The 21100-nt window shown below is 44.9% G+C and overlaps 1 protein-coding gene across 5 annotated transcripts in view; it reads right to left on the bottom strand.

The window, feature by feature from the left end:
• Positions 1 to 21100, bottom strand: part of Cdkl1 (cyclin dependent kinase like 1) — a 51928-nt gene that overhangs the window by 16671 nt on the left and 14157 nt on the right. For all 5 annotated transcript variants that reach the window (XM_020165022.2, XM_020165021.2, XM_074068013.1 and 2 more), the window contains one exon: positions 10305 to 10426. In XM_020165022.2, coding sequence (XP_020020611.1) covers positions 10305 to 10426 — 122 coding nt within the window. The remainder of the gene's footprint in view (positions 1 to 10304; positions 10427 to 21100) is intronic.

Below are 21100 nucleotides of genomic sequence, written 5' to 3'. Positions count from 1 at the left end.
TTACATAGAGAGGGAGAGAAATAGAATATCTGGAGGTGTTGGGCTGGGATTTGGAGATAGGTATGTATTTATAGATATATGTGTGTATATACGTGCTTATACACACACATGGAAGAGAGAAAGAGAAACAGGGAGAGGGAGAAGGAGAAAGGCTATATTTGGGCTGTATTTTTTAAAAAGAGCCTTCATGATTTCTGAGGGATTGGATGGGAGAAAGAAGAATCTGCGCCTTCTGGATGTCCACGGGAAGACTGAGCAGGAGTTCTGACTTCAGAAGGAAGGCCAGGCTGGAAATACAAATTTGAGAAGCATATCGGTAGTATCCAGATTAGATTAAGAAGTGGATGCAGAGGATGAAGTGGAGTTCACAAGTAGTTCTGGGCTGTTCAATGTTCAGAGGTCAGAAAGAGGAGTCTTCAGGAAGAAGACTGAGTTGAGCACAGAGAGAACTAAGATATCACACAGGAGAGCACATGACCACAGAACCCAGCTGAAGAAAGTGCTCCAAAGATTGAACAAGCCTGCCTAGTTTCATTCCCTTCCCAAACCTGACTAGAATACATCAAAGATATTTTTCCCAAAGACAAAAACCCACATGGTCAAAGAGAATAGAAGAGATAATGGCAACACATTTGGATTCCAGAAAGCAATTGAATGGTTAAGTGACTTAACAGATTCTAAAAAGCTGGAATCTAAACCAGGAGAAGGAAAGTGGAGAACTGATCACTTTACCTGCCTCCTCACCCCCAAAGGATCCTCAAGAGGCTCAGGCACAAGCAGACAAGATCTCTATGGAGCTGGAGACGAAGGAGGAGTGTGGAAAATTCACTTAGGAACAGTGAATCCTTAGACCTCTTCCCCTACTCTACGCCAATACGTACCACTCTTTCCCCTGCTTGCTGGAAGGCTGGAGTTTATTTTCTGGAGGGGATGAAATAGAGGATGTTTGTCAGAGTGGAGATAGTGGACTGAAAACGTGATCACACGATTGTACTCATACCAACTAAGTGCATACTGTGTACATACTGTCCTGATCCATAGCTGAGTACACAGCTGAGATTCCCCAGCCCTCCTTCCTCACTAGGCTGAGAGAAAGCTGGCAGTCAGTCGCTCTCCAGTCACTCTCTAGGCAAAATATTGGAGGACATTTTAGGGGGGAAACTCAAGACCAAAGATCTGAAGATTCTGATATTAGGGTACCTAGCAAATAGCCCAGTTAGATAACTAACTCCACAGTGAAACTCAGAGCTTCCAAGAATTCTTTACTCTGAAACATGAGCATACAACCAAAAATCACATGTCCAAGAAAAACCTCCAAGAAGAAATTCATGCTGTGCAAGTCTGTAACCCAGCAGAGGCAGAGGCAGGAGGATCATAGGTTTGAGGACAGCCTGGGCTACCTAGTGAGACTCTGTCTCAAAAAAACAAAGGGGGTGGGAGAAGAAAAGAAAAAAGCTGGGGGCGTGGCTCAAGTGGTAAAGTGCTTGAATTCAAACTTCAGTACCTCAAAAAAAAAAAAAAGCTAAGAAAACCAGAGACCAAAACAAAGAAACATTTTTTAAAAATCATTAAAGAATAGGGTACAGAGAACTAGCCCAAGAGTCCAACAGCCAAATAATAGAAGGTCCAAAAAATAAAGAAACCAAAGGATAGGAAATCAATAATGAAATTTTTTTTTCCTCAGGAAGGAAGAGCATGCTGAATGAAAATCAAAGCCCATGATTTTTATAATCTGAAACCATCAGAACAAAGAGAAGATTCTCTGAACTTCTGGAAATAAAAAAGGGAACAGGACTTTATAAAGGAGCCGAAAATAGAATGGCATCAGACTTCTTAACAGTGCAGAAGATAGAAGGCACTAAAACAATGCCTTCAAAAATTTGAAGGAGTTTTCCAACCAACCAACGGTAATCTATACACAAACTATGAGCCCAATGTGAGAATAAAGACTTCTAAAGCAAGCAAGGGCAAGACTTGTCTCCTGTACCTCTCATATACTCGCTCTCAGGAAGCCCCCTGGAGGATGCAACCCACCAGAAAGAAGTAGCCAATTGAAAGATTTTATCAGACTGAGGGAAGTGGAGCCCCAACACAGAGGGAAGCAGGGGTCCACGGGAGGATGGTGAAGGAGACGGCAAGCCAACTGCACTCCAGGCATGGAAAACAACCAGTCCTGATTGGAACCGAGTGACTCAAGAGCCACGCACATTGAAGGCTGCCATCATCATGACCTCTGCCTTATACCATCTGAAACAAATATGGAACTACATAACAAACAAACTTAAAAGTTTTGAAAAACTCTGGGGGACTGGCTAGACCTTTCAGACTAAGGCAGATGTTCTCAAAGCTGTAGCCTATGCTGATGAAGCTAAGGAACTCACTTCAGTCTACAGTGTTGGTTTCCAAAATGGTGGTCTTGCTATGCTCTGGCACAGAGAGCAGAAGTTCAGGAACAGTGATGAAGGGAAGGAGTCCATTTCTCCAGTGGGCCATGTGCAGGTGACTCATGCCTGTAATCCTAGCTGCTTGGGAGGCTGAGATCAGGAGGATTGAAGCTGGAAGCCAGCCAAGGCAAACAGTTTGCAAGATCCCATCTCCAAAATAACCAGAGCAAAATGGACTGGAGGAGTGGCTCAAAGGGTAGAGTGCCTGCTTTGCAAGTGTGAAATAGCCTGGGGGAAGATGGGCTTTCTCCTGGGTCTGGTTGTCTTCCACCTTAAGATTAGGCTACTGAACTCTAGGCAAGACATATCCCCAGGTCCTCTTCCTTGTAAACAGAGCTCAGAAGAAGCTGGCAATTTGCACTGTGCCTCTTGGACTCCCAGCCAGATGGGACAGGTTTGGCAGGATTTGTACTCCTGAAGAAGTCAGCTTTCCAGACATAGGCATAGAGGTCTAGGCAAGGTATGAGAAATCAAGCAAGGACATTCCCTTTGTTTTCTGTCCCAAACCAAGATAGAAGAGGCTTGGGAAGGCTTGCCTTCCTTCAGTGGGTAGTCAGGTGGTCTTCCTTGAGGCCATCAGTTCAGTTGCCTTACTGAAAACTATAATTGTCCCTTAGGAGCCCACTGGGCTATTGCCCAGCTCTGTAGAGGTCCTCCTGCCAGGGAGGGTGGAAGGCAATCCCTCTACCAGTGGGAAGATGTGGAAGAGGCGCTGAGTCCCCCGTCAACAGGACCCACTGTGTTCTTTCTACTTGCTTTGAGAATTTTGTTTACTCCAGGGACAAAAAGGGCTCCCAACTGCTTGACTTCAAGGAGGCTTGAGGGTGGGAAGGTGCACATTAGAAACGTCTGTGCTGGAGAGCCTTGGTACCCGCGGGTCTGAGGTTTCCCGAGGCCCACTGAGGAAAACCGCGCATGCGCAGCATCTCCGCGCTCAGCGCGTGCTGGGGATGCTTCATTCCCTCATCTTTCCCACTGAAGACAGGCCACCTTTCAAACGTCTCCCGTTTTCACTTGACCACTTCAGTCAAGCACATTCACATTTTCCTTGCGTTTTGGGCATCCTTTATGTTTTAGGAGGCAGAATACCAGGAAATTAAGGGCAAGGAAATACTCAGCAGGTCACGCAAGGATTTGAACACAACTGATGATAATGAGTGGCTGAGCCTTTCTGCGTCAACTGAGCTGCGGAATGTGCATGGAATCTAATTTTTTTTTTTTTTTGCTTTTGAAACTTCTTTTGATATTTTTACTTATTCTTTTTTGACCACATTGGGTGATCAAAAAATTCACCATGTATTATAGTCTAGATTTCTATGTGATTATACCATGTTTTTAACAAATTAGAAACAGGTGTGGTTTGTTTTGGGGGGTTTTTTGGGAGCACTGGGGTTTGAACTCAGGGCCTCACACTTGCCAGGCAGGCACTCTACCACTTGATCCACTCCACCAACCCCAAAACAGATGTGTTTGAAAAAAAAAATTGAGTGAACCCAGAAAAAAGGAAGACAAGACACCCAGGAACTAATGAATCCAACCATAGAGAAATGCAGAGGGAATTCCAAGGATGATAGCAAAGAGAAGTCCCAGGAAGACAGTTGGATAGCAGGTCTTGAGTACAAGCCAGACAGAAGGAGAAGAGCCCAATGGTAGGGTGTTGCCAGGGAAAAAATGAAACTAATAGGTCACCTGATGCAATTATCCTATGGAAAAGTGTATTGAGAGGCTGTTTAAAAAAAAAAAAAAAGTAGGGGCCAGCAGAGTGGCTCAGGGAGTAAGATGCCTGCTTAGCAATCATGAGACTCTGAATCCAAACCCCACAGCCACCAAAACAGACAAACAAAAAACTAGGGATATTACCAATAGAGTTAAGCACATCTGAAACTAAAGTAAATGTTAATTTTTTTAAAAGTCCAAAAAGAAGCCACAATATGGTACAATGCTTAGCTGTAAGTAATATTTACACAGCCATAATAATGGGAATAGTGGACACTGAAATAATAATTAACTATTGAAGGATTAGGGTGGGGAAAAAGGAAATAATAGTTGAAGAGAACTAAACCTTCATCTATCAAAACAGAAAGTCAAGGGTTGGCAGAGTGACTCAAGTGGTAGAACACCTGCCTACCAAGCATGAGGTCCTGAGTTCAGATCCCAAAAACAAAATAGGAAGAGTAGGTCCAACATGGCAGTTCATGCCTGTAATCCCAACTACTTGGGAGGCATAGAAAGAAGGATGTGACCCTATATGAAAAATAAATAAAGCAACAAGGGGCTGGGGATGTGACTCAAGTGATAGAGCTCTTGCCTAGCAAAAGCGAGGCACTAAGTTCAAACACCAGAACTGCAGTTTTTTTTTTTTAATAATAGAACCCAAGATAGTATGACTATAAGGAAAAATGTATATGAATCTGCATCACAGGTAGTAGGCAAATTCATCCAGTTTGGCAAAACCTAACAACGTGAGAGTCACATTTTGAGAATTTCTCTATTTGTAGGGAAATTTTATAGGAGAATCATTGAACAGACTGCACACTGAAAACAACCTCCATATTCAATAACGAAGGTGTGGTTAGATATGGTGTAACTTACTATAATATCTCATAGTCGCTAATAATACATCTAAAGGTTGTATTTCAGCATATTTAAAAACACATATGAAAGGATTTTATAGAATAGAAATCATCACAAAACACAGCCGGAAGGCTGGCTACCTCTGCTGTGGTCTCCAGGCTTGCAGACGACACTGCATTTGGTCACCACAACAACACGGTATTCATCTCACAGCAGCAGGTGAACATTAAACAAATTAACTTGACTGAGTGCCAACTCATTCATTCCTGTTCACTTCTTGGGTGCCATTTTATGGTGTGTTTGTAGGTAATTTGGTAAAGAAAGTCAAGTTGTAATCCATGTGATAAACCAAGAATTAGGATGAGGGAACACCAGCGATTTGACTGGTTTTGTCATTATTCTCAGATAGCTTAGTCAAGTCCATCCTCATATTGGGAACGGTCTTGTCATTAGATAAAACATCTTCAATCAGGCAAATCTAACAAGCCCAGCAATCATTCTACTTATTGAAGGTTGTTTTGCATAACTCTGCCCTGATGTGTTGATTTCTGTGAGATAAGCGTACATGCATGCGTATTTGTGTGTGTGTGTGTGTGTGTTGTGATAGTTAATCTTGATTATCAACTTGATTAGACTGAGAGACACCTAGGAGATTAGTAAAGCACACTTCTGGATGTGTCTGTGAGGATATTTTCAGAGAGGATTAGCTCATGAAGGCTCTGACCTAATCAATGGCTTAATCCATCAGTGGATTTAAAACCTGAAGACTATCGAGAGATAGTGGAACTATGGAAGGGGGCCTCGCTGGAGGAAGTGCCACTGCAGACATGCCTTTGAAGGGTATATCTTGGCTCTGGCTGCTTCCTGTTAATCCTCTCTGCTTCCTGGCTGCCATGAGGTGAGCAGCTCTGTCCATCACAGCCTCCCCATCACGATGTTCTGTCTTGCCTCAGGTCGCAAGCTATGGAGTCAGCCAATCATGGACTGAAACCTCTGAAACCATGAGCCCAAATAAATCCTTTCTCCTTTAAACTGCTTCTCTCAGGTATTTGTCACAGTGATGAAAAATCTGATTCATATGCATATATATAAGTTTTTGCCCAAAGTTCCTAGCTCATAACTTCCTCCCCAAGGCAGGTTATTAAAACTCTTATCTTTTCCCACCTTTCTATCTTAGAGCTGGATGTAAAAATATTCTCTGTCCTACATTTATCTGATAATCATTAGACCCTCCTCATTCTGGAGGGATCCTACCCCATGCCCTGGAGGAAGGAACGCTGCACAGAGAGGCCAAGAAGAATCTCAACAGACAGGCCTTCTGGGACCCCCCCATTTAGTCTCTTAGCAATCATGCCTAGGCAATGAAGTCTCCATGGAACCCAAAATGACAGGATTTGGAGTATTTCTGGATAACTGAACACAGACAGTCTCTCGGAGGGTGGAGCTCCCAGAGAGAGCATGGAACTCCATGCCTCTGTCTTCTGTACTCTACTCTCTGCATCTCTTCATCTGTATCCTATGTAATATCTGTTCTAATAAGTCAGTAAATGTAAGTGTTTCCCTGAGTTCCATGTGCTACTGGAGCAAATTAATTGCGCCCAAGGATGGGGTCTTAGAACCCTGCTTTATAGCCAGTCAACGGGAGAACAACCTGGGACTGTTATTGGCATCCAAAGTGTTGGGGGGAGTTATTAACCTGTGGGATCTGATGCTCTCCAGGTAGACAGTGTCTGAACTGAATTGGATCAGGGGACACCCAACTTTTGTCCACTGCAGAATGGACTACTTGCTTGCTGGTGGGAAGAAATACCCCATCTTTTGAAGCAGGTCCCTAATGCCCTGATAACAAAACTGAAAAGAACAGAGACACATAAACAACTGCTGTTTTAAAGTAAAAGGATCAGATTGACTTAAAAAAAAAAAAACTTTTCAGAAATAGGAGACAGGAGAGATGGGGGAGAAAAATGCATGTCTTACCAGCATTCTCAGTCATAGAGACCTTCCTTTCCACTGCTGTCCTCGTAACTGTGACATTGATCACCAATCAACACCTACCATGACTCCATTCCTACACAAGGCTACCAGTAAGATGGGGAAGGGGTGAGGGGATGGCCAAGCTCCTGTAAAAATATGTTCTGGGATATGTAATTTATCCCACAGAAACAGTTACAGAAGTGGTTGTTCATTAGAGCATTGCTAGTCATAGAGAAAACAGGAAATAATCTAAATACTTTCAATAGAAGTATTGGTTTCTTTTAATAAAGAAACCATGGCGTACCATACAATGGAATTCTGTATAGCCATTTAAAAGCTGGGGCTTGAACCCAGGGGCTTGAGCTCACTAGGTAAGTGCTATAGCACTGTACTGTACCCTCACCCTAGATAACAATGTAAAAAGTACTCAAGTAGCCAGTCCACAATTGCTTTGGTAGGGTGGGCTCAGGTTTAGCAGGGCAAACTGGGGGAACTGGAATGATGGACTGAGCCCCTGTGTCCATGCTAGGGTTTTTACCACTCGAGGTAAAAACCAGGGAACTACTGAAAGATTTTATGCAGGGGATGGCACGATTGACTTTGCATTGTAGTGATGCTGTACGTGGTCACAGTAGATATTAGGCTAAATGCATTAACCCAAGAGTGACTGGAACTGACCTAACACATCAGGTATGAAACTAAGGGATAATCAAAGTTTTCAGGTAGGTCACCAACTTATCACATTATGGAGCTGGAAGTCCCTTAAACTTGACCTTGGCCTAAACTCTCATCACTTTCATCAACTTGGCCAAGGTCACACAGATAAGCTAACTCACCTTCATATGGTTTTATTTTTATATAGTAGATCTCTAAGTTAAAAACAAAATGTTTTCCTATGAATTTCAAAATCTTTGGTTGACACAGTTTAATAATATTTACTCTTTAATGATAACAAATAAAAATCTGAAATTGCATTTAAAATAGGCTAGAGAATTGACAAATACTGAGTATAACAGGAAGTGACTTTCAAGCCCGGGATGTGGTGCAAGCCTATAATCCCAGCTACTTGGGAGCCAGCCTGAGAAAACATAGCAGTGACCCTGTCACATAAACAAAATAAAAACCAAAGGGCTGGGGGTGTAACTCAAGTGGTAGAGTGGTTGCCTAGCATGCATAGGACCTGGGTTTGATCCCTAGTAGTGCACAAAAAAGGCGGGGTAGGGGACTTTTATGTTTAAAATAAACAATCTCTGACTTCAAAATAAATGGATACGACCCAGTTAAGAACAAATCTTTGTTCACGTCATAGTGTTTCTCAAGTAAATCTTCTGTTTCATACACCATGCAATTTCTGTTTTGGCAATAAGGTTGCTTGCAATCAATCACACCCACATGCATTTTCTTTCCCTTCTCTAACCAACCCCATTTGAAAGCATTTTCTATTTCCTGGAACACATATAACACATTTTAGTCAGTGATCTTTAAAAAAAAAACTGTCTTCAAAATGCTAAGCACCTCTAGCCAGGGGCCAGTGGCCCACACATGTAATCCTAGCTACTTGGGAAGCTGAAATCAGGAGGATCATAGTTCCAGGACAGCTCGGGTAAAAAGTACCTGAGATCCCATCTTAACCAACAGCTAGGAGGGGTGGTACATGCCTGTCAACTCAACCTATGTGTGAGGCTGAGATAGGGAGGAGCATGGTTTCAGGCCTGTTGGGACAAAAAAGTTCACAAGACCTCATCTCAACAGAAAAAAGATGGGCATGGTGGCATACCTATTTCCTAGCCATGACAGGAAATGTAAAATTGGAGGATCGCTGTCCAGGCTGGCCTGGGCAAAAAGTGAGACCTTATCGCCAAAATAACTAAAGTAAAAAGGGCTGGTGGAGTGGCTCAAGTGGCAGAGTGCCTGCCTAGCAAGCAGGAGGCCCTGAGTTCAGACCCTAGTACTGCAAAAACAAACAAACAAAACCCAGCTACCTTCCCTAAAAACAAACAAACAAACAAACCTCTAAGCACTTCTTGTCCTGTCTTTTTCTTGTTGGTACTGTTTTTTTGGGTTTTGTGGTTTTTTTGGCAGTACTGGGGTTTGAACTCAGGGCCTCACACTTGCTAGGTAGGCACTCCACCACTTGAGCCACTCCACCAGTCCTTTTGTTTTGTTTTTGGTGGTACTGTTTTTTAGGTTTTGTTTGTGTGTGTGTGTGTGTGTGTGTGTGTGTGTGTGTGTGTGTGTGAGAGAGAGAGAGAGAGAGAGAGAGAGAGAGAGAGAGAGAGAGAGAGAGAGATTATCTATGGTGCCCTGCATAAAAACATCCAGCTGAGGAGTGATGGGAACTGAAATCCTGCCTGAATGCTGCTCACCCTGACACAAAATTCAACCCCTCAACTGGAGGAGGACTTCCTTCCTCCCTCCCTCCCTCCCTTCCTTTTTTTTTTTTTCCAGACAAAGGCTCTGTTTGTTCACCAAGCTTTTTTCCCTAATACACAAAAAGGTGTTGCTAGAGAGAGATATGTCCCCAGAGTGACCCATCCTTCCCCATTATAGCCACTACCACGTTCCTTTTCACCTGTTTGTTTTAAGTTGGGTTTTGTCACTTGTAACCAAAGAAGTGTCACTACCACCGCACATCAGCTAGCAGACTATTTCAGATGATAAACCATGATTGTTTTAGCCCTAAATTTTCTACGAGCTTGCCTTTGGACTCTTCATTTTTTTAACTTATATTTTTGGACCCAGGGTCTTACTACATAGCCAAGGCTGGCCTTGAATTCTTGGACCTTCTGCCTCGGCTTCCTGAATGCTGGGATTACAGTGTGCATCACCAAGCCCAGTGGACTAAAAGTGCAAGCCATTATACTTCTCCAGGTAAGCACAGAACAAATCCTTCCCTTTCTTTGAGAGTCTGAGCTCTCTGCAGAGATACTATGTCTCAGAAATCAAGGTCAATCTATAGTGCTGTTACTGGTTTCTTTATGAAAAGGATGACTTCTAGCCTCTCACAACACTTTGGGGAGTTTCTCTGCTGTCAACCCAACAACTCAGCATGTCACATAAGCATGGACTATTTATTATTACCTAGTCTTCTTTGTTTCTTTTATTTTCTGAGACAAGGTCTCATTACATAGCCCAGAGTGGCCTCGAACTCATGATCCTCCTGCCTTAGCCTCCCCAGTGCTAGGATTACAGGAGAGTACCACTGCACCCAGCTCCTTTATATAATCTTAAAAAGAGTTGTTGCTGCTACTCTTCCCTCACCAGTCCTGGTGCGTTTTGTTTTGTTTTGTTGGTAAGGGACTGCTCACTCACCCTCTTGGGTACCTGTCCAGCTCATGGAGCACTGTGTGGTCACAATATTCAAACACCAGGTGGAGCCTCCGCTTCCTTCTGAAGACTTCCAGGAGGTTGACGAGATTTGGATGCTTGAGTTGCTGAAATCACAAAAAGCCAGGTGCTCAATCCAAGTTGTCAAAGAGTTTTCTCTAATTGTGATTCCCCCAAAAGAAAGCTGTTTGCTGTTTTCCCTACGGTTTCATTCCCTGACCTGCAGGAGGCTGTAGTCAATATCACTGTACCAAACTGTGTGGGCTTTTGTCAGTAACTTGTGATTAAGCAAGATTCTAACCCAGGTGGTTCATGAAAGAAGAGAGCTGTGTGAGAGCTAGAAGAGAGAAGAGAATGAAAGGGAGGGATTTTGAGTTCACACAAAGTCTTCAAGCCCAGATCAGGTGACTCTTCCTAAGGACGTCACCAGTCTGGCTCAGTGCTCTCCCTGCCTCAATGTCCCCTTAAGTATGGCTCTTTCTCAGTTGCTAAGTAGTTAGTAAGCAGTCATTAGCCTGCAATCCTTACTAGTAATGATAGTTCAATGAATTTTTGTGTGTGTGTGATACTAAAGTTTGAACTCAGGACTTGCTAGGCAGGTGCTCTCTTTGCTTTAGCTATTTTTCACATAGAGTCTTGCTAACTTCTTTTACCTGGGCAACTACAGTCCTCCTGTTTCTGCCTCCTAAATAGCTGGGATTACAGACGTGAACCATTACTTCTGCTCTCAGTCAATTAATTGTTTAATGTCCTCCAGTGTCAACAGACACCCATGGATACAACAGACAGATCCAGTGGAACGCAAGGACCACACACCAGGGGCATGTTCTCTGGCCACTCAGAATGGTGCCACAGGGCCTCCAGCATACCCAGATTCACAGTGATCTGTGTCACTCACGGTGTGTGAGAAAATCGTGTTTCCCAGGCTGATGAAGCGTTTGCAACAGAGCAGGGACGGTCCCTCCTCCGCTGTGCCTTGAGGGGTGTCTGGAGAGAAGGGGGTCACGGGCGTGACCTCCCCTCAGTGCTCTGTCCTACCAGAAATGCAAGGAGGCACTGACCTCTTCTTTTTTTATTTTTTTGTGGAAAACGAGACATGTACTAAGAAGGAGAAGCCCACATGAAAACACATTACCAAGGATTCCTTTTCTGCGGTGCCAGTTCTTGCTTCACTGACCTAACACACATCACTAGTGTCCATTTATTGATTGTTCCATGATTTAATAGTTGGTGCTTTGCTCCCCCTTTTCCAAATATGCTTTGATAGTATCACCAAGAAATCTTCCACAAGCGTTTTACAAGCAATTGTTGTGTTTACCGTTTTAACTTTTCCTCTCAATTTAAACAATTGTGCTTAGGCTAGGTGCAATGACTCATCCCTGCAATCCCAGCTACTGCGGAGGCAGAAATTGGAAGGCTGAGGTTTAAGGCCAATCTGGCAAAAAATAAATAAACAAATAAATAAAGTTAGTGAGACCTGATCTCAAAGGACAAGCTAGGCATGGTGGTTCATATCTGTAATCCCAGCCACATAGGAAGCATAGTCCTAGGAGGTCTAAAGTAGCCCAGACAAAAACATGAGACCCTATCTGAAAAACAGCCAAAATGAAAAAGGGCTGAGTGCATGGCTCAGGTGGTACAGCACTTGTCTAGCAAGCGCCAGGCCCTGAATTAAAACCCTGGTACCGCCAAAAAAAAACCCAAAAATTGTGGTAGAACACATATAACCTAAAGTTGAGCTCCTTAACCGTTTTTAAATGTACATTTCAGTGACATTAAAGGCATTCACACTTAAGCTACCATAGCCACCATCACTTGTAAAACTGAAACTCTGCATACTTTAAACATCAGCTCCCTCACCCCAAAAACCCCAGTAGCCCCCAGCCCTCGCCCCCAGCCACTCATGACGACTGCTCTACTTTCTGTGTCTGTGGCAAGGAAGTGAGTGCCCTGGCTGCAGGCTCCAGGGACAGACCCCCCTCCACGTGACCCTTACTGATGCTCTCAGCAGGTGTGGGATCTTAGCAAATGAAGATTACTCTTCTGTAAAAAAGGAACAGAAATTTGTTCCTTATACTTGTGGAGGCTGAGAAGTTCAAGATGAAGATGCCAGCACTCTCTGCTTCTAGATGGCACATGGCTGCTTTGTCCTCACCTGGTGGAAGGCAGAGGGCATGAGAGCTCTCCCTTTGACTTGAGCCTTTTATTTCATTCCTTGTTTTGTGTGGTGCTGGGGATCAACCCCAGAGCCTTCACGTGCTCTGCCACGAGCTCCAGCCACAGCGATCACGGGAACAGTCTTCATGTCCTCATCACCTCCCAAAGGCCTCGTCTCCATACTGATGCAGTGCCTTTAGGTTTCAACATGGATTTTGGGAGGAACACTGTCATTCAAAACCAAAGCAGCCCAGCAGTCACGTCTTCATGTCTGGGTCTTAGAATGGAGGGCACTCCAGGCTAAAACTTTTTTTTTTAGTAGTATTGGGGTTTGAACTTAGGGTTTTACACTTGCTAGGCAGGCGCTCTACTGCTTGAGCCATTCCTCTGGCCCACACTCCAGCCTTTAAAATGCCATATTTATGTTACCATACCTAGAAACTTTTAGCCTATGCTAACATTTTCCAGACATAGTAAGTGAAAACTAACTACTGTCTTAAACCCATGAATGGTATTGGTTTGGATATCTAACATAGAAAATAAATAATCAAATAAAAGGAGTCAAATGGCAGTTTTGTGACAGAACTAGCAGAAAGCAGAGGTTTTCTTTTAAGACCAAAAATTGTCACCCTTAGGCTTGACTCTTGTTTTCACACTATTGTTCCGTTGGCAGGATGTGATCTTGAGGCCAGGGTTGAAATCATAGAATCTTTTACATTTCAGTGTTCCATATCTAGTTCTCATTTTCATATCTGGCCAACTTATTTTGTATTTTGGTGGGACTGAGGTTTGAACTCAGGGCTTCACAATTGGAAAGCAGGCACTCTACCGCTTGAGCCACACTTCTGTCCACTCTGCTCTGGTTATTTTGGAGAAGGGGACCTCACAAACTATTTGCCCAGCTGGCCTAGAACTGCAATCCTCCTGATCTCATTCATCTTCCCAAGTAGCTGGGGATACAGGCATGAGCCACTGGTGCCCGGCTTCTAGCCTTCTCTGGACACCCAGACTAGGGCTTCCAATCCACCATGTGCAAGCCTGCCAGGATTGCTGCATGACACTTGCTGCCTGAGGTCAAAGGTCCTATCTGCTCACCCCTCCCCCTGCTGACCCCTGAGTTTCTCTCATTTCCTGGAAGTCTGGGGCTCCTTTTTGCTTCAGGGCATGGCCATGGTTTCCTCTCTCTGAACACTCCCCACCTCCAGATGTCCCTTCCTCTGTGTAGCATCCTCTGTCCCACACTGACACAGCTAGTATACTCTGAAAGAGCTTTCCATGACCTTGGAACTCAAGTCAGGGGGAGCACTGTGACCTTGTCACAGTAGAACCCATTGTTCTGAGGGGGACCCGGAAGTTTATTATGCCCGTCTTGCTATGTCATTGCACACCTTTTGAAAACTGAGATCCAATGGCTGCACAACAGTCTATTCAAGTATCATATAGGCTCTTCCCAGTTTTAGCTAGTATAAATCAAGGTGGGTTTTTTTCTTGGTGGGACTGAGGTTTGAACTCAGGGCCTTGTGCTTGCTAGGTAGGCACTCTACTGCTTGAGCCACTCTGCTAGCCTCTTTTTTTTTTTGTTAGTTAGATTTTTTTTGAGATAGGCTGGCCTGGACCACCATCCTATTTTAAGCTTTAAGCTAGGATGGCAGGTGAATACCACAGCCTGCCTAGCTTTTTTCATCGAGATGGGGTCTTATGAATTTTTTACTGGGGCTGTCCTGGACCCACAAAACTGTCCATCTCAGCTTCCATGTAGATGGCATGACAAGGGCACACCACCATGCCCATCTATTGATTGAGATGGGGTCTCACAAACTTTTTGCCTGGGCTGGCCTCAAACCACCATCCTCCTGATCTCTGCCTCCCAAATAGCTAGGATTATGGGCATAAGCCACAGCACCTGGCCCAAATTACTTCTTTTGGGGGCTTAAAAAGCCTCAGCAACATGGCAAGGTTTCTAGCACATGATTTTTATTCTTTTTTTTTGTGGTACCTGGATTTGAACTCAGGCCTCATGCTTACTAGGCAGGTGCTCTACCACTTGAGCCACTCCACCAGTTCTTAGCATGCAATTTTTAAAGTACTTGTGTCTCCTATCCTCCTCCAAGAGATAGCCTCCTTTTCACTGCAAATAACTAATAACCTGTCTCTCAACCTACTTCAGAAAGCTCAATCATCGAAACTAGATCTTAATTAGGGATCCAAAATATTAAATTATAAATACTTAAAACAGATTTTTAACTATCTCCAATGGCCAGGATTCTAGGTGGCCTAAAACTTTTGCAGAGCAGATGTCTGGTCTGGAGCACGCTCTCATAAAGCCAGTCCCTATCCGGCTGCATTCAGATATTGAACAAATGCCTAAAGATGCCTCCTGAGCATCAAGCCTGTCCCCACTGCTGGGTCACACTGGGGAACCAGAGCAAGCACCCAGGCACTGAATGAAGAATTGCCATGAATAAGAAGTCAGACTGCCTTAGAGAAACTGGCTTTGAGGGAGTGACCTTGAGCTAAGTTCTAGAGGACAAGGTCTAACCAGACCAAGGGCGGGAGTGCTGGTGATGGGACAGACATCAGGGTTCCAGACAGAATGCCTGGCTCTGAACCAGGAGGGTTCAGGGTCACTTAAGGAACTGAAAGAATGTTTGTCTTGCAGGTGGCACTCGTGGAGCTGTGGGCAGCCAGCCGATCAGAGGCAGGACCCTGTGGGCCACACAGGGAAATTTGCATTTTATCCTGAGTGCAATGGGAAGCGTGCAGAAGGAAATTAGCAAGAGGTGGTCCAACACCACTTAAATTTTAAGAGCTCACAATGGCAGCAGGATGTGGAATGATTTACAAGAGGCACAAGAGCAGAGGAGATGGTGCAGGGCCTGTTGACAGGTGAGAGATGACAGTGGCTTGGACCACAGCAGAGGCAGGAGAGATTGCAAGAAAGCACTGTGTTGAGATATTTTTGTTTGTTTGTTTAGTTTTGCAGTATTGGGGTTTGAACTTGGGGCCTTGTGCTTGCTAGGCAGGCGCTCTACTACTTGAGCCACACCCCCAGTCTGAGCTGTATTTTGTTAGTAGAATAGTAATGATGTGGTGATGGACTGAAGGTGAGAGGTGGAGGGGGAGGTATTGAGAGTGACACAACTGTTTCTACAGTGATGCTGACACCTTCACAGAGGGGAGCAGGTCTGGGAGGAAGAAACTTCTGACCTTGGTCCTGTGAATTAGCAGGGACTCTGAGATACAAAGCGGTGTTGGCGCTTGAGCTGCAGATAAAGTCAGCATGTGCGTGAGTGAGCACAGATAGAGAGGGAGTGACCGGGGAAGAGGTCCACAGAACCCCAGCACCCAGATGTTGCCGGGAGGGGCTGAGGAGGAAGCAGCAGAGAAAGGGAAGCAGGGTCCTAAAGATAAAATGGAGACACACAGAGCATGATGACATAGGTGTCATGGAAGGAGAAGTGGGCAGTGTGACAGATGCTGCTGAGAGGGGAGGTGGGGAGTGGACTGAGAGGTGCCCAGGGAGGGGACTTCTTGTTCTGGGGTTGTGTGACCACACTGGGAGTGCTATCCGTGCAGTGGGGGCCCAGGAGCCAAGCTGTGTGAACTCAGCACCTCAGACCACCCCTCTCCTCTCTTCATTAACTCTACTGACCTTGGGGGACGCAGAGGGACCTCTGTGGTTCTGAAACCTTTCAATCACACCCCCAACACCAGGAATGACTGCACTCTTGAAGGTGTAGCTGTTTCAACCTCAGCACAGAATGGACTTCTTTAGGGACATGTGAAGGGATTAGATGATAAGAGCCAAGCAACAAGATGGACAGAAGAGGGCTGGCAGAGGAGTTCAAGCAGTAGAGCACCTGCCTAGCAAGCGTGAGGCCCTGAGTTCAAATCCCAGTGCTACCAAAAAATTAGTAAAAAGATGACGGAAGGTTAACAGACTTGCCCGACATGTCAGTACGTACAAGTAATCTCAACAGACAAAACAGACCAAATTACTGTCCACACTTCAAAGATGCTGGGCTTATTTCATTCTAATTCCTTCCTTTTTGTGAGTGTGTAAGGCCAAAGGTTAGGGCCCAGTCTTATTTCTCGGCATTCTGGTTTGTGCTGGTGCAGTCATGAGGGTCCCATGGTCCCTTCCAGGTCATCCCCGCTTCCTTCAGTTAATGATCAAGAAACATGGCCGGCTCAGGCTCCAGCTCAGGCTCCAGCTCAGGCTCAGATGTAATTTTTCATGTATGAAGTTCCCTCTTGGTCGCGATTCTATTTTGGTCTCCCTTTAATTTCTCTCTGTGTTTTGAATACTGATGTTTCACGTTATGCTAAGTGAGGCGTGTTCGCTGGCATTTAAAAAGGATTCCTTGTATTTTCTCTTTTATTTTGGGGTGAATTTAACTTGAGCTCTTTTGAATACCACACACCCTTCTTGGCCAGCTTGCTGCATCTGTCATTAGCCCTGTATCTTCACTGGCCCCAATCTGTTGTGATAAACCCAGTACTACATCCTCTAAAGTCAAATATTAGGTCTCCTTAGTCAGCGGCATCTTTTTTATTTTCAGTACCAGGGTTTGAACTCAAGGTCTTGTGCTTACCAGGCTGATGACCTACCATTAAGCCACATCCCAGCTCTTTTTGCTTCATTTATTTTTCAGTCTTGTGCTTTTTGCCTGGGGTCAGCCTTAGTTCTCCTACCCACAACTCTAGTGTAGGTAGGATTATAGACATGCATCACTGCATCCAGCTTGTTGTTTGAGATAGGACCCAAGCAACAGATGGACAGAAGAAGGCTATCCAGGCCCAGGCTGGCCTTCAACAGTGATGGGAATCTCAGACTCCCCAGGAGCTGGAATTACAGATGTGTACCACCACACCTGTCCCAGCACACGGCATGCTGAAGACTTTGTACAAGTTGCCAACACTTAATGGTCAGGAAATGTTACTTCAAAATCGTGGTTACCAGGATGCCCTGGAAAATGCTGGAAATGTAGTGACTCTTGGCCTACGGTCTCTGTGACATTCATGAGCTACGACTGAAAGCACCTGTTCACTCTAGAGAAGGCACGTGTGCTTTAGCTCCCCCAAATTCCCCTTACTCCCTATCACTCCTGACACTGAGGCCGAGTAAAAGTGGCCCGCTCACCACTCTCGGGGCACTGATTTCTTATATTTGAGGTAAAAGTGAAACATTAAATGTACCCTGTTTCTATGAAAATAGATACAGATGATGGCACATTTCAAGACAAATAAAAAAGTGTATTTATTGGTGGAAGTGAACCTGTCTGCATCTGTGACTTCTAAGGGGTCTTCAGAGTTCCTGTGTGTTTGGACTGACCAGTAAATAGACCATTACATCTGTGATCTGTCCCCTCCCCTCCAGTGTCAAGGATTCCCTGGGGGAAGGAAGGGATGTTTATCCTGTCTGTGCTTTAGGGAAAAACAGCAGAGCGTTTTCTCAATGGTTATTTCCTGTTTTCCTTTCAAAAACATTCTTTTCCCACAATGGTGGTAAATAACAAAAGGACAAAAATTAAAGTTTTGAAAGTGGGAGTTGTCCTAGTAAAATGTTTTTCACAAGCCTTTAAAATTTTTGAACTTGACTCTAGGTCTTAGTTACATAGACACTTTTGCAGGAATCCCTTGCCAGTGACCACCTGCCTAGGATGGAGCGCCATGACACTGTCCCCTCCCCTTTGTCATAATGGGTCCTGCACATTCTTGTTGCTCACAGAGCAGTGCGTTGTAACTCTCAAGGGCTGGGGGCCTGGTGTTCTTGTGCTGGTTTTTCTTCTTTCTCTATTCTCTTGACCCCAACTCCTGCTTTCTGGTTCCACTTATCAAAATAATCCTCTAACACACAGTCTCTTGCCCAAAATTTGACTTGGGGTTGGGGGAGGGTGTTAGTAAGTGGGCCAGCTAGCTGATTTACAGAACAGAATTCTGGATCTGGATCAATCACCTGTCAGATGACAAGGACCCACCTCCCTCCCCCCCCCAAATCCCAACAGGTGGTGAATGAGGGGGAAGGAAGCCTCAGAGCTGCAGAAACACAATTTCCAAGGCTTTCATGGACGGTGCCTTTGGAGTGAGGCCATCGCAGCAGTACAGCAGTGGTGTGTGGCAAGGCGATTGTGGGAGTTACAGAACAACCAGGCTTTGGTTAACACTCTAACTGTTGAAAAAAAAAAGAGAAAATGACAGGTTCAGGTTAGCCACCAGTGAACTGTGGAGGTCTGAGGCCTCACCAACAGTTTTCTAAGAGGCATTCATCTCCTGATAACACAAGACGACTGTGCTGACAATCAGTCTCAGTATGGAGCCACAGGGTTCACCAGGGGCTCACACCTATAATCCTAGCTGCTTGGGAGGCAGAGATCAGGAGGATCACAGCTTGAGGCCAGCCTGGGCAAAGAGTTTAAGAGATCCTATTTCGAAAATACCCAACACAAAAAAAGGGCTGGTGGAGTGACTCAAGCGGTAGAGCAAGTGTAAAGCCCTGAGTTCAAACCCCAGTACAGCCAAAAAACAAACAAACAAAAAAAAGAGTAGCAAAACCATAAAAGGAGACAGAGTCTCACAGGTCTCTTAGGTGAGAAAAAAGAAGGATCCTGAGATCTGGGACACTGACATTCAGGGAGATGAACCTTCCAGGCTAGGAGAAGCTGCTTCTTCCATCTGTTGCCCTGCTGCCTACCAGGGATCCCGAACTTCCCTCACCTGACGCACACACCTCCTTATGGAGAAGGATGCTCGTCCATTCCCGGGACCCAGACCTATGACCAGGATGAGGAGGTAGCAGTGTCAAAGGATGAATAAGGAGGAAATAACAACCACATCTGGCTCGTAGGCACCAGCAGGAATCTTGAGGCTGGATAGGGAGAAATTTATTGGTAGAGGAGCACTGTCCTGCAGCTTGGGATTAATCCTGACATGGACACCTGCATACATCTTAAACATGTTGCTGGCATAGCTTTCTAAAAGCTGCACTTTCGGTGGACAAGGCAGTCATACCAGAACTGCCTTGGCGAGTATTGAGGAAGGCGCCTGGGAACTTATGGAGGTGGAAATGGGAGAATGGATGTATTATGTGGTACCATAGAACCCACCTTCCTCATTGTGTTTCCTTGGAAGGTCTCGAGGATACTGCCTGCTAAAGCAGTAAAGGGCAGTAAGGGTCACTGGCATCAGTGCGGCTGTCCTCCACCTGTGGTGGGCAGCCTTGTCCAGTAGGTTGGAGATGCTACCATAGGAACTATGCTCTCTGCTTCCAGGAGAAATAAGATACCAGAATGGCAGAAACCAGGTCTGAGTGTAGTAAGATACATGTAATGACTACGATGGGAAGCAAGGCCAGAAGGCCTTATGTCAGAGAAATCCGTGCAGATGCACAGCTAATCCTTACCATGGGGTCCCATAGGTGACAGAGAAGGAACAGTGTGTTATTTGGCCTGTATCATTCAAAGAAATGGAGAGCTGGCAAACAGAAAGTCAATGTCAACTTCTAGAATGGAAAACTGCAGTTCTCACCCAGTTTCTGGATCTAACTCAGTTGATAAACCAAAGTCACCTTGAGGAAGGATCCTGTGATGCCACCACAAGTATTCCAAAGGGATCTCTGTGGCCATTTACCAGAGTAACTATGGGAAGTGATGTGGCCACAAGGTCTGAGCTGGCACTGATATCTGAAGACCCAAATGCTCACCTGGCCCCAGCTTAGAGCATGGTGTCACTGTGGGCCTCACAGGCCCAAAGACCTACCCTTGGAACTACTTCCTCCACTTCATCACCCAAATTGGGATAAATACACTTAGCAGTTGGCAAACTCTTACATTGATTCCATGATTATGGAGGAAGAACCAATATGCCAGAAAGAGTCAAACTGAAACTGCCTTTCTTCCCCCAACACAACCATCATCAAAATAATAAATCAGGAGCAAAACCACATCTCAGGAGCAATCATAGAGATTAGCAATGTGATCAAAGGCTTCGAGGATGCAGAGGTAGCAGTCCCCACCCAGTTCACTAGTTCGACTACTGTAAACTCAACCACATCATCGTTCCAATTACAGCTGCTAGGCCAGAAGTGGTACCTTTCCTGGCAAATATACAGACATAGTTGATGGCACTCAACATGCAACTATTGACCTAGTGAGTGTGTTCTTTCCAATCCCAATCAGAACGTAGAACAGACAGCAGTTCACATTCACTGTCTTGCCCAAGATTAACGCTTCTGCTCTCTGTCATAATGTAATCCACAGGGAGCCTCATTTCTTGACATTTCGTAGAATATTACTCTGCTCCTCTGTATTGATGGCATTGTAACTGGGACTAGAAATCAGAAAAACTTTTGATGTAGCCAGCTTGTGTACTGGCCAGTCTACTCTGCTTGTTAGTCAAACTGACATTTTTCTCCTTTTTGTCTACATGCTGGAAAGACCAAGGTTAGCAATTGTTACCCTTCAACTGAACCAGCAGTCTTCTACTCCTTAGCTCTCTCTGACAACCAGAAAAGTCAACCTGTCAGACAAGACATACAGCTGTAGAGACAGAGAGCTTCAGGTGTACCAGGGCACCTGGAGATCCAAGGCCAGCACCTATCATGGGACATGCATTTTTGTCACATA

The sequence above is a fragment of the Castor canadensis genome, chromosome 3, assembly GCF_047511655.1.
Source record: "Castor canadensis chromosome 3, mCasCan1.hap1v2, whole genome shotgun sequence".
Classification (NCBI taxonomy): Eukaryota; Metazoa; Chordata; class Mammalia; order Rodentia; family Castoridae; genus Castor; species Castor canadensis.
The sequence above is the reverse complement of the archived record's forward strand: the minus strand, read 5'-3'. Positions and strand labels throughout refer to the sequence as shown.